Raw genomic sequence first — 14616 nt, 5'->3', positions numbered from 1 at the left:
GAAGGCTCATGGAGGAGCAGAGCAAAGTTGATTATTATTTCTTTCATAAATAGTGTAATTTATTGGCTATCCTGGCTTTTTTTCTGTGACGAACCCGGTGAGGGTTCGTCAACAGGAGGCAGCCATATTTCGCCACCATCTTTCTGCTGCAGATACCGAAGGAGACAAACGTAAGGGAACACAGTTCCTCAACACGAAGACGACAGCACGTTTAACAAATGTCAACTGCCAACATTAAACCACTGGCTCATTTTTATTAACTGTGTCTTTCTTTGTCTTCTCTTTTTCAGGCTGGAAGTTGAATCCAGTGGTCAGTGCTGTCTACAGCCCAGAATTCTATGCAGGTAGGGTGACATGCTTTGCTCGATTCATTTTGTTACCTTACTTACTTTTCTTCCGACTTCTCCATTATCTTTTCTTTTTTTCCAATATCTCTTCTCTCTTACTTGAACCGTTTTCACCTCTGCTTTCCTCCTATGCAACACGCAATCCGGCAAATTATTTTTTTTAGAATGAAAACGATGCTAATTTGCGCAAATAACCACACTGTCATCAGACTGTTGCTGAAGAACAAACACACACTTTGCTACTCTCGCCTCCACTTACACCCCATTTCTTTGTCATTCCATCCAGTATTCTCCCCAGACTACTTCATTAATGATGGTCATTAAAGTGAAAAATACCTGGATTCAGAGATAATAGAACCTAAGAAAATAAAAATACAAATCTCTGGTTAAAAATGGACATGGGAAAAGAAATCTGACGGCCCATTGTTCCACAAAGCATTAAAACAAAGTATATGAAAAAAAAGGTAAATCAATATTTTCTATTTCTTTTTTGGAGTCATTATAAGAATTCCTTTTTTATCATTTGGCTTTGCAAATGGCTTTGCATTGATTCCCTTTGTTTCACATTTGAAACCTCCAAAATACCAATTTGTGTCTATAAGGGTATTCACACGGCAAGATTTGGTGCGGTGCTACGCCGGTGCTGCCCCAGTAGAGCATTCACACGTGCAAATTAGCTCCGGCGTAGCCCCGGAAAAAGGCTTACACCGGACCAAATTTGATCCACCTCAGCACCGATGTAAATTTGCACGTGTGAACGCAACTGGGTTAAATTTGCTCCAGAGCAAATGCTTGTGAAGAGTACGTATGCCGAGAATGCGTTGCTTTCGTGCTCTGTCGGACTTCCGTCATGTGTTTTTTTAATAACGACACAAGACTTGGCTGGTAACATCTTTCCTTTTGTAGGAGAATGGACTGTCTCGGAGTTGTTTGTGTAGTTTGTTCCTTTGTTTTGTGTTCACAACCCCCCGCCCCCATATAATTTATTTTGTAATTTCCTCTCTTGATTTTCTGTTTGTCGCATTAGTATTTGCTTTTCTGAGTGTCATTGAAGTCATCATTGATTTGCGTTTTCGTGGGCGGGCACTCTCGAGCAGAAGGCACGGAGACCAAGAAGGAGAAGGACGTCCCTGTCCAGTAGTCGCTTGAGTTTTGTAGACACAGTACGTTTTAAAAAGGAGCAACATGACAGCTCATTTGTTTTCTGTCATTTTGCTCCGCTGCAGAAACACAGTAATCCTTCGCTATAATGTGGTTCATCTTCCGCGGCTTTGCTGTTTCACTGACTTTTTTTCGTGCCGTTTTTTGAATGCTTTTTTTTAAACAGTGAATTGTGTTCTGCATTCTGATTGGCTAAGGGACTGACCAACGTGAACAGTCTCCGCACCTCATCTCTGTACAGCTTGCCAAATATACCTTTGCAAATTTTTGGTCTTTGTTTTCATTGCATCAGTGGCGGATGCTGGTCTGTCAAGGAGGGGAAGCTCAATTTCAGCCTACATTACTAGTGTCCGTTTATTTATACGTGAATTCTACTCTCCGTTCCTTTAAAAAAATGAAAAGGATGCCTTCACTATAAGATTGGCTCATTTTGCTGTCAATCAAAAATAGATTCAGCCTCAGAGAGATCATCCAATCATCATGCAGAAAAGCTGACTTCCAGGCCAGCCTATCAACACCCACTGTCCATAGACTCCCAGAGACGCTGAGCGTCCGTGGGCGGGACAAAACCAACATTTATCCAATAACTCATCTCGTTCCAATGCATTGGGACAATGGGCTATGAACTCCCTAGACTCCCAGCGTACGTTCGGTCGACGCTCAGTGTCCACACAGTTTAAAGCACCGAGAAGCTGTGGGAATGAATGACAAGAGAGTCGTGTCGTAACCAGTAATAAGAAGCTGATTCGGAATAAAAGTTGAGTGCGTTGTAGTGCATATTTAGTCAATGAGATGTCCACACAATTGTACGTACACACATATACTTGATCATTTTTTGACATTTTAGGGGAAGCTGAGCTTCCCTTGCAGTCTTAGAGCAATCGCCTCTGCATTGTGTAGATACCGTAGTTCAGTATTGTATAAAAATAGTTCAGTACTGTAAAAAAGTAAAGCTGACTATCAAGTACCAAGTACACCTTTATTGACATTTGAAATTTCTGCCCTCTCCCATCCACCCATCCATCCAAGCAAGTTGCACAGCTTCTCATTATCCGCTGTGAAGGAGATTCTTCTATCATCCATCAATTTTCTGATCCGCTTATCCTCACGAGGGTCGCAGCCGTGCTGGAGCCTATCCCAGCTGACTCTGGGCAATAGAGGCAGAACACCCTGGACTAATTCCCAGCCAATCACACGGCCACATAATGGAGGACGATATCAGACTCACTCTATCATTCATCTTCCGAAACGCTTTATCCGATATCAGACTACGATTGAAAATTTACTTTCAGGGCATACTTTTCAAGAAAAAAAATGCTTTTATGAGGCTATTTCAAATAACATTACTTTGCAGAGTGGCTTTTTTTTTGGGGGGGGGGGCAATTTCAGAGTATTTATGTATGAGTGAACACCTTAGCCTACACAGAACGGTTGGAGCTTCTGCATTCGTACTCACCAGGACACACTTCTCCGTTTCAGTGAACAGATCTTTATACATTTCCAGTGAACACATGCTAATAATGAGTTTTGCATATCCCCGGGAGACATTTGCCCACACCTCATTGACCTATTATAAGCATTTTATGATTGACGAGAGTGGAATTTACAAAGCTCTCTAAAACAAAAAGAGTCATTAAATTTTTGCTTCTCAAATGTTTGCCCATAAAAATTAGACAAGGAAAAGGGGATTCTGTCTTGAAATATGAATGGCCATGGCTATGAATTTGTATCGGCTTCGCTGTAGCGCTCTCTCTCTTTATGTAGTGTTCTTTACCTTAGAGTCAACTGATCAATTGCCCGGTGCGGATTTTTCAAGGCTGTTGCCCAAACCTTTATTTAACTTTTTCCCGGTTTATTCAATACCGATCAAAATGGTGTTGTATGTGGCCGTCTGCTTTTTTGTTGTTGTTTTTTTTTCTTGTGTCCGATGGGGTCACTCAGCTACCTGCTTGGACGCTCAGCCATAGCAAAATCAGACTCAGTCAGTTGCATATGATATCTCTGTATGACAGTGAAGGACTTTAAGCAAATCATGAATAAAAATCGAAAAGAAGAGCGTCCCCAAACAAAAATCCTGGGGTACACCCCTCTAAATGATGATAAAATCAGACGGGCTGCCCTGGTAAGAAACACATTGCTGTGTGGAGTGAAAATATGAGTTCATCCAGAGTAAGGCCTTTCTAGATCATATAAATTGTCCAAGAGATGATGGAATGATTGACCAAGTCAAATGCCCCGGTATATGTCAATAAATATATCACCCAAAGACAAATGCTCATGAAAATAAATAAATCATTTGTAAATTTTAGTAAGGTATGATAATTACTGATTAATAGTTCCAACAAAAAAACAATTTTTATTCTGAAATGTGTGCTAAAATCAAAGACATACAATAATATAATGTATATAATGATATAAGCATAACTATCATGATTGCCTGGACGTGAGCTCTTTAAATCAAGGTTACAAAAGATGAAGAGGTATAATTACCAGCCATACTTTTTTTTCGTCACTCTCTTTGAGAAACTCTTGTCCTTTAGCCCAAACCTTTCATTTTTCATTAGGTCAATGAATGCTTCACTGTTTCTATTACCATTTCATTAGATCTCCGTTTTGAAGAGTCTCATAATTAGGCAAGGAAATAATTCTTCCATCTTCTTCTTCACCCTCTCATCTCACTCTCGAATTACAGCTGGTGTCATTTTTCCCCATTTCCATTTAAGAAAAGTTAATAACAGTAACAGTACAGCTCGAACATTACATGTCATATCAACTAAATTTCCTACTTAAAATGTATACTTTTACTCAGACCACCCCACAAAAATCTGGGAATTTCCACCCAAAATGCAACAAATACTCTAGAGCAGGGGTGAGCAAGCATTTTGGCTCGGGGGCCACATCGATTTCTAAAATTTGACATAGGGGCTGGCCGGGTCAGCACAAGATACGGTTCATATTAAAAAAACTGCATATGTTGACAGTCCATACCAAACATCAACAGAACAAAAGCATTAAGAGTTTTAACATACTTTTTAAAATGAGAACAGTGAAACAACTACGGTATCTGTCCTGTACAGGGTTCCCACTCTTCCACTTGCTGTTTATTTATGGATATTTTAAGGACTTTTGAGGATCAATTTAGCAATTTTTAAGGACTTTTTCTCCATTCAGCGGGGGATTCATGATGGATTTAATGCCCGTTCAGCAATACGCAGGCTGAACAGAAAGCCACACATCACTGAGCTGGTGTTCAAATCATTGCTGCCAAAGGAAGGGCACATCTTTATTTTTAGGGGCAATCAGCTTAACCCTTTATTTGACATACTGTATATTAAATTTTCACTGAGCTACCTGTATCACAGGTAGGAAAATGAATAAAAACTTGAATTAATTCTCAAATAAAGAACAAAAAGAAAAATTTAAATTTGGAAAATAAAAAACTTTTTTTTTTCAAATGAACACAACACTTTCGAATCAACACAACACTAAGAACAGAGCTAATGGTCACATCGGTCACCTGCACAGGGTTTAGAAAAATCTGGTTTCACTAACAGTAAGGCTGCTTGCCTAGTTTAGCAGTATCCAGTATACCTGATGTTAGGTTAATGCTTGTAATCTGATGTTAAAGACACACACAGGAACAGGAAGACTCAGGAGGCAGGCACGTTTGTCTTTCTTGCAAGAGAGAGCGCACTAAAACATGTCTCGGTTCCCAATCTCAGCAGCTCTGCAGCTGGCTCTGCCATGTAAACCGTTAAAGGTTCCGGGGCAACTCCGAAGAGTGCGCGTTTGTCTCCTTGCATTTATTGGAAGGATGTCCCTGATACACAATCTTCTAACGGGTGTGGGGATTATTTTCACATTCCACAACAATTTCAATAAAGGCGAGTTTCAATGAGAACACACAGTTCATTCCTGAGATGTCGTCAAACGTCTCCTACTGGATGTCGATGGACCACGAACACAGCTTGCGATGTCCCTCTCATGGTGTCCTGGATTGATGTTATCTTCTCACAGGCAACAGTCAATTTGACCAGAAGCCGTTCACTTAACAACATGATATTGTCTTAAAAGCTAGAACAGGAACAGCCTAAGCTCTCCCGGTCCGACAAGTCTACCATTATCAACCTACCCCATTGTCTATGAGGTATTTGCGAGGTTTCACTCTGAAACAGGTTTTAAAGTTACACAGAGAGTAAATATGGGATAACAGAATTACATTTATTCCAACACCTGAAAAGCTGAAATGCATGTCAGAAGTCAAAATCCCAAAAGGTACAACCCTATTATTTTCCCTCATACCACCTTCAATGATCAGACATGTTTTATAATGACAAATATGAAACTGATATGACAATTAGGGAATAGCAGACAGTTACTTTTCTTAGTTTTAGATAGTTTTGTCCTCTGTCTCTTTTGCAAATTCTTGGAGATCAATTTTCTTCTGTTTTGCTGTGTGCCTCAATGCATTTGATTTGACCAGGAGTCTAAAATTTTAACTCTCACGGAGATGCCCTTCTTGCACACTCGGCAGTAGGCCGACGTATTATAACCAGCAATTTTTCAGATCCAATCACAGGACCCAATTATGTCCTCCGTCTTGTCCAGCCACACCACTTGAAAATAGCATTGTCCCGGAATATTTGTAGCGACGCCACTCTAGCGAAGCGCACCTTAACAGTCCAAAGTCCGCTGCTCTCTGCTGTGTGCGTCCGTGCGAACATGTATGCACGCGGACCTTTTTTGGTTTCAACCAATCAGCGTTGACGCAACTGAAGTCACAGATCAAAGACGCTTTGATCTACAACAGATAAGCTATCCTAGCCGAGACAACAGCTAAGCTTCGCTGACGCCCACACAGCAGAGAGCAGTGGACTATCGACTGCTGAGGCGTGCTCGCTCGAGTGGTGTCGCTACATACTTGTCTGTCACTTGTTGAGATGGATAACTTCGATGAATAGATTTTTCCAGAAAATACGGTAATGGTTTGCAAAGCCGGCTACCAAACCATCCATTCACTGCCCCAGCATGGTGTCGAGCTATTGTTGTTACCCAAAATGACCCGAAGTGATCACGTGATCGTCGTCGGAACTAATCGGAGACAGCGGGAAAAGCAGAGCGGGTACCAGGTCCTGCATTTTCCGACTGAATTGCTTGTGGCTTGAGTAAATGAACATTTCCTAGAATGGTTTAATTGTTATAATGTTAAAACTTTCCGCAAACTGGACCGCTAAGAAGAGAGGTGGCGAGTTCCATAGCGCTAACTATGAGCATCGAAGACTTCGAAGCGTCCCGAGGCTGGCTTCAAAAGTTCGTTGCGCGACATCAGCTGAGCAATGCTGTCATGTGTGGTGATCGAGACAAGGTAAACTTGGAGACACTGAGTGAGAAGAAAGAAAACCTACAAGGTCTCTTACTCGTCTCATTTTGTAGCAAATAGTCCTATTTCTAACTTTTGGCCCGGCCCTCCACAATATTTTCTGCTTCTCATTTGCTCCTAGGGAAAATAATTGCCCAACCCTGCCTAACTTAACCTCCCCTCGATCACCACACAAGACAGCGTTGCTCAGCTGATGTCGCGCAACGAACATTTGAAGCCAGCCACGGGATACTTTGAAGTCTTTGATGCTCATAGTTAGCGCTATAGAACTCGCCTCCTCTCTTATTAACGGTCCAGTTTGCGGAAATTGGAGTAATACTTATTTCAGGGGTGTCCAAACTTTTTGCCAAGGGGGCCAGATTTTATGTGGTAAAATGTCGGGGGGCCGACCTTGGCTGACAATCTTTACATTGAACAACAATATTGTTCAACAAATTTTAGTAAGCCAGTCTGTTTCGCATTTCCATTTTTATTTTTATTTCAACAATCTTAAGAATTTCTTTTGGTTCATTTGAAACAGGTATATCACATGCAACTGCTTATTCACTTGACTTTTTCTTAAACAGAAGTCTCCTGAGTGCAAATTGATTGATTTGAAACATAAAATGTATCACCATGACTTTTCAATAGTCACAAAACCTTTGACTCGAACAACAGGGAAATGAACAAGCAATACACATATCCACAACTGCAAGGATCATTTGAAATATGACATATCAGTCAATATAAACACGGAGTGATGTCTTGTTAACTCGTGAGTGATGCCCTCTAGTCTCTAAATGCTATTACTCATTTAGTGAATGCTATTACTCATTTAGCCACTAGAGGGAAGCAGTACTCTATGAAACATCACTCACCAGTCTACGAGACCTCAGTCAATGCAACACGTGTTCCATTGCGCCCAACCTGCGGGCCAGACGGCACTGATTTTATGACGGGCCGAGGGCCGGATGAAATTCGACCGCGGGCCGGATTTGACCCGCGGGCCGGACTTTGGACATATTGACTTATTTGAAAAAAAAAAAAGTAATTTTTGCAGAGAACATGTCAGTAAATAAAGAGGGTTTTGTGTAAATTGTAAATGCATAGTATGAGTTTATTAAAAAAAAAAGGTTGAGGAAAAAACCCACAACCTGCAGATTGGCAGACGGTCATCACCTGAGCAATGCTGTTCCTACTGTCTATCGTACTTTTTCGATTTCTGAGTGATAAAACTTGTTTATAGTGTATATAGTGTTCGTCATATCTTATCGATGCACTGCTTTTACCTGGTGCCTGAGAGATGAACAGAACAAGGTGAAGATGATGTGCTCCGAAAACTGCAATTGCCGACTCACAGATTTTCTTTGTTCAGTTCAACAAATTATGTTTTGTTCAGTCTGCTTTTAAGCTGTCCACTGTAGTAACCGCTGTCCCTGAAAGGGTTAAAATAATAAACACCGGTCAGGGGGTGACTGGTCTCATCGAAGTGTCGAGCCTTCATGTCAATAAAGATGAATGCCAAAGCTGCATAAGACTTGAGAACAAATAAAAATTAGAAATAAAGAATGAAAAAAAACTCTACAAAAAATAGTTTAAGTCAACAGGATAATGTGTGTGCAGCTGGATTTAACACGGAACACTCATATTTTTGTGTCCTTCCACCCAAAATGCGTATCTGGTATGAAGGTGTGTTATTATCAGACGATGGTAGAATCTGTGCAACCATGAAAGTATGCAACTGTGCAGCTGTTCCCTCTTTTGCATACAAGGCATGAAAATAGTTCACATCTGTCGTCAAGAGTATACGCCTTGTGCCTCGTGACACTCACATTTGAGCCAAGTTTTCGATCTCCACCTGTCCAGTGTGCAACTTCAGCAATTATTTTGCCTGCCGACACTCCTCATCATATTAATTGATCTCTGCTGCCACAATTTCACAGATTTTCATCCAATGTTTATACAGCTTTACTGATGTATTGGTTCACAGGAATGTTTTTAATTTGTAAAACTGGCTGTACATGCTCACAACGCATTTTAGATACCAGAAAAGTAGTGTTGGACTGACCAGGCAATTCCACTTCCCTCAGAATAGAAGAAACAAATTGATTAAGGAAGAAATTCATTATACATCACAAGACAAACAGTTTGATAACAACTGAGGATCATCTTGATACTTTATACCAAAGGCTTGCATTGCGGAGAGAATTCTTTCAATTTTGCTTTATATCATATCTGCCAATATCCAAGTTTGTAACACAATGATTGGTAATACCTGCAATTAAACAAGTTGATATGCATTTGTCAATTGGGATTTTGTGACATCTGTGCATGTGTCGATTTAATGACATCTTTGAATTTTTCTCCAGTGCCAGGGTTTCCCTACCCAGCAGCCAGTGCAGCAGCAGCAGCAGCAGCAGCAGCAGCCTACAGAGGAACCCACCTACGAGGTCGAGGACGGACAGTCTTCAATACATTCAGGGCGGCTGCGCCACCTCCTCACATTCCAGGTTACGGAGGGTGAGCTTTTAATTTTTTAATTTATTGTATTTATTTTTCAAAATTCACTTCAGTTATTATTTATCTCCTTTGGTCAAATGCTTGTTCTTGTTTCACTCAAATGGCAAGCCCCGAATCTCAGTCCTCAGAGCCTGCAAAGCAGTGCAATGCCTGCTTTGCCTCGCAGCGATAACCAATTCCCCTACTACCACAGCATGCTGATTTAACAAATCGGCATGCTCCAAGACTTGCTTTTCATGGAGTCATGGAAAATGACTGTCAACTTGGCCTTGGACTGTGGTGTGATGGAGTAAAATGTCAGAATGAGATGTCATTTACTATTCTTTTACAAGTTCACCCATTGACCAAAATGAAATAAAACATCTCCCCAGCCCCAACAACTCTTGCAGACTCTTTGTTGCTCAAAGGTCTGGAGAGCCATGTGTTGTGGGCAGTCAGATGAATTTTTCGACCATTCTGTTGGTCTGTTTTTTTGTTGTTTGTTGTTTTTCTCTTTCTAACTGCAAGCCAATGGGCATCAAAAAGCTGGCTGGGATTCTATTTAAAGATGCCTTGATATCATTATGAGGATGGATGTTTCCATACATCCATCCATTTTCTGATCTGCTTATCCTTACAAGGGTTGTGGGGCATGTTGGAGTCTATCCCAGCTGTTTTCAGGCAGTAGGTGGGGAACACCCTTAACTGGTTGCCAGCCAGTCGCAGGGCACACGTAGACGAACAACCATCCGTGCTCACACACACACAAGGGACAATTTAGAGTGTTCCATTAACCTGCCACACATGTTTTTGGAATCTGTGAGGAAACCGCAGTACCCGAAAAAAACCCATGCAGGCAAAGATCTTGTCCACCACAATGAAGTCAAGGCAAGGCTTGGAACATCGTACTGTAGAGCATGCATTGAGTAATGAGGTGCCACTTAGTTTATCATATTAGTGTCGATGCCATCATATGATGTTATATAAAATTATCGTATGCGCATTTCCCGTATACAAACAAAGGGTCTGTTTTACGGACAAATGCATGGACGCTGCAATCAATCAATCAATAACACCCATTATCTGCATATTTTCATGGCATAAAAATGGCAGATATCACTCAATGCCATCTGTGCAATTCATCGAGATAACAGGTGCATGCTGATGACGACATTCGCATCCTAAGCCGCCTTGCCACGTAATTACTCTCGTTGCACACATATCGTGAATTCTTGATGCCCACTGATGTACTTTTATTAAAGCATCTGTCTAGCGTGGCAACAATTTGAATCTGAATAAATGCTATACTCCAGCCAGGAAGCTAAATCGGGTCTTTGTTTATAGAAGGGCATGGTTTTAATTACAGATCATGTAAATATGCGGTAGTCCCACATATTAACCCTTTCATGTAGCCTATAACCTGATAACATGATAAACTGTCCACTGTAGTAACCACTGTCCCTGAATGGGTTAAATGGCACTGCTCTTAGCATGTCTATGATGTTTGAAGCAATATTGATCATCAGAGTTTGCGCAAACAGTGGGAAACATGGTATCGTGGTTTAGTGAAATCGGTTACTGTTGTTCTCTGAAGAACAGCAGCAAAGTCAATGGGGCAGTAGAGGCTGTATCTTGAGGCATTTTATGAGAAAACAAATGAGGAGCATTACACACATTTTTTGTACATTCCACACTTTATGTACAGCACAGTTCAACTGCAGTTCAGAAAGCGAAGAAAAAAAAACATGCACATACAAACACTCACAATTTGATGGCTTCTCTTTGCTCCATCCACCAATGCAAACAGGCTGTTACAGTCAAGAACAGAGGTGTTAAATATACGGCACGCAGGCCATTACCGGCCCCCGAGGAGGACAATTTAAATGTCGGGAAAAATGCATAAAAGACACGGAATGAATAATTTTAATAAAAAGCAATTAATGGATTATCCGCTAGGGGGCAGACTATTTTCTCTTTAGTTTGTAAAGTGTAGACAGGGATTACATTTAGATTTTATTTGCACATGTGTAAATGGTTCAAAAATCCCTTTCTTTAGAAATCTCGTTTCATCTCAAAATGCATGACTATATTTTTTAATGGCAATTACTTGTTAAAAGTTTTGTGCCTTTGTACAATCAGTGGGATCAGTTGCAATGCATAAATGATCAAAGTAAATTGTAGAGATGGGTCCAGCGACACCGATGCATTGATGCATGCGCCGGGCTCACAGAGCAAACCACGTGTCGGTGCATGTGCCGCTTCATTACGTCACGTGATTAACACATGAACTGCACCGGCGCAGTTTAGACTGCATCGGCTGCGTTGACACAGTCCCGGCTGCTAATTGACACATCGGCTGCGTTGACACAGTCCAGGCTGCTAATTGACACATCGGCTGCGTTGACACAGTCCAGGCTGCTAATTGACAAGTGAACTGCACCGGTGCAGTTTAGACTGCATCTGCTGCTTGGCACAGTCCAAGCTGCGGCACTTAGTCCAGAGGGCGTCGACTCAGTGCAGGGGGCGTTGACGCAGCAAAAGCCCGCACAGTGTATCCTAGGGAAGTGCGTCTGGCGACACGATGCCGATTGCCGAAACAAGCTAGACCCCACCGTCGCTTGAATAAAAATATATGTTTGGGCAACACAGAAAACACACTGATTATCAGAAAAAATGTGTCCGTCGGACTTCTAGCGTCATGCGGGCTGTCATATAATAGGCTATTATTATACGAGAAGTGTTTTATGAACGTTTGTACTGTACGTCATACTCCAGTTGATTGAGAGGTCCCGCCTCTAAGGGGGAGTTCCAGAAAGTGACTGCGAGTGAGCACACCGCATGTTTGATGACTGCCACGTTGCTATTAAAAGTCACATAAAACGTAAACCTTGTCTGCTGACCATCATTACATCGGCTAGGCTAGTTTAGCTGTTGTCGTAGTTCAAAGCTTAATATGTGGCGTGGGTTGGGTCGGCGCCGCAAGTACGTGCTCGCGCGCACAGCTGAGAGCAGCAGACTATCGACTGCTGAGTGCTGAGACGCGCTTCACTCGAGTGACGTTGCTACAGTACGTGCATATTATGGAGCAGCTTCCGGACAAATACAAATTGTCCGCCGCGTAGAGTCATTTTGATCTCATTTTGGAGAATAAGGTATTCATTAAAATCTCCTTGTCTCACCAAGTGCCTCTCGGATTTTTGACATGTCTTATTCCATTGTGTGTGTGTCTTCTCCACAACAGGGGAAATAGCATGCATTAAATGCAACAGACTGAAATTTAAAACACTGGAGCATCTTATTTTTCTAAATCAAAAATTGTGAAGACAAAACCCACAAGCATCCTCATTCACATGAATTTCACATTATTGAAACACATTGAATGATACAATATGAATGCATGGATGTGAATGATATTGTCAAGGGTCAATGTCATCTTTATTGTCAAATATGCTTTATGTATGACATGCAGCATAGATGAAATTTCTTCCTTTCAATCCTCAGTGCATACATGCATGTAAACATGCTGTGCATTAAACACACACAGCTAAGAAAGGATAGCAGCTACACTATATAAAAAAAGACATGTAATCTGAACAGTATAGACAATATAAACAGCATAAACAACAACATAAACAATGGCGCTTGTGGCTACACTGAGCTTTTAACTCATTCAGTACCAGTCATTGGGTAGTGCATTGTATACACGTCATCATCAAATCAGTTTGTTCAGTCTGTCAAGTGGGTTGGCTGCAGGGATTTTGAAGGTCCAGCAGGTGGCAGTGGTCAGCGACACAGTATCGGTACAGTATCAACACAGTGTGTCATTGTGTCGACACGCCTCATGAGGCCTCATCGACCCATCACTAGTAAATTGCACATTTGTCAAAGGAAGTCCAAGGTGTTTTGTGAAATGTTTTATAAAAGATATGTTCATGAGATGTCAACATTTTCCAATTGTTTTGGGAAAATGGCATTGCAAGAAAATTACTCAGCATGCAGCCAAATCTGTCTGATCCTTAAAGTGTAAGGTCGGATTAAATGCCATTTCCCACTTTAGAGCATATTTTTCCATTAATTTTCCCCATATACAGTAAATATTCTCTAGTACGGACTCGTGTTTGCGCTGTCCAATTTGTCCTTACAACAGAAATTCCTCATTTGGGAAATGAGCATGGTACATGTCCTTTATGAACCTGCAAGTATGGTGACAAAATGCACGTGTAACAACACAATAACAACAAAACTAAATACAAAAATATACTGTCCAAAAACTGTTTATATAATAAAAACTGCAATACAGGTGTATCCCAAAAAAATCACAACAGTAAAATACGTACAGTATTTTAATGTTTATTTTTTTCTGTCTTGGGGAAAAAAAATATGTATTTGATTGTTTTGTTGGATGCATTCTTTGGTTTACGACAATGTTTGCCTGCGTGTCATTCAGTTTTCTTGCTAGTTGCAAGTATCTGTCCCGTTGATCACCGATATCTGGTAATTGTGCATACTGAAGGATTTTTGCTGCCATTTGCATTGCTTCCTTGCTGGACGGTGGCTTGTCATCAGGAGTTGAATCGATGCCTTTCGTAGATTTGCGTATTTCCGACTCCAAGTGTCTGCTGGATCTTTTTAACTTTGTGTTCAGCCTCGCTCAAACGGATGCATTTCACTCGCTCCGCTCCAGTTGTTACAGTTCTTCTACGTTTCGATGCGATTATCTACACGACGTAAGTGAATAAAGTTAAAATTATTAGCAATTACAGTAAAACGCACGCCAATAAAAAGTTGCTTACACATCTTCGTTTCGAATCTGATGAATGAAAACGGCGAAACGAACACGTTTCTTCAGTCTCGTCGAGTGGGTGCTGCTTTTAAGCTAGTGCCGCGTTCTACGGGACGTAAGTGAATAAAGTTAAAATCATTCACAATTACAGTTAAACGCACGGCAATAAAAACTCACTTGCACGTCGTAGTTTAGAATCTGATGATCAAAAAACTCGAAGTGAAAACTTGTTTCAGCGTTGTCTTTTCCGTCGCATCGAGTGAGAGTTGCGTCTATTTAAGCTCCCGTGGCATTACACCTCCATCCGGGTTACGGGAATTGGAATTTCCGCTACGCAACTTCCGGCAACATGTAATATCGTAGTCAAAATGTCAATGCATAGGTTTTTATTCCGGGTGAAGGATATTCCTTTGCATAGTATTCCGGGGATGGGAATATTTACTGTATTATCAGGTTTTATTTCTCAA

General features: G+C 41.1%; 1 protein-coding gene and 1 long non-coding RNA gene across 12 annotated transcripts in view; one reads left to right on the top strand and one right to left on the bottom strand.

The window, feature by feature from the left end:
* Nucleotides 1-14616, top strand: part of rbfox1 (RNA binding fox-1 homolog 1) — a 256048-nt gene that overhangs the window by 182994 nt on the left and 58438 nt on the right. For all 11 annotated transcript variants that reach the window (XR_007959562.1, XR_007959561.1, XM_052049733.1 and 8 more), the window contains 2 exons: nucleotides 291-344; nucleotides 9237-9387. Coding sequence is in view for 9 of the 11 variants with exons in the window: in XM_052049733.1 (XP_051905693.1) it covers nucleotides 291-344; nucleotides 9237-9387 (205 nt within the window). In the remaining 2 variants the exon portion in view is untranslated. The remainder of the gene's footprint in view (nucleotides 1-290; nucleotides 345-9236; nucleotides 9388-14616) is intronic.
* Nucleotides 11069-14458, bottom strand: LOC127590304 (uncharacterized). The gene is made up of 3 exons (XR_007959588.1): nucleotides 14327-14458; nucleotides 14160-14255; nucleotides 11069-14084 (listed from the first exon to the last, which is right to left on the bottom strand). It is a non-coding gene; the product is annotated as an uncharacterized LOC127590304 (long non-coding RNA).

The sequence above is a fragment of the Hippocampus zosterae genome, chromosome 17 (genome assembly GCF_025434085.1).
Source record: "Hippocampus zosterae strain Florida chromosome 17, ASM2543408v3, whole genome shotgun sequence".
NCBI lineage: Eukaryota > Metazoa > Chordata > Actinopteri > Syngnathiformes > Syngnathidae > Hippocampus > Hippocampus zosterae.
This window is presented reverse-complemented; position numbering and strand designations above follow the sequence as displayed.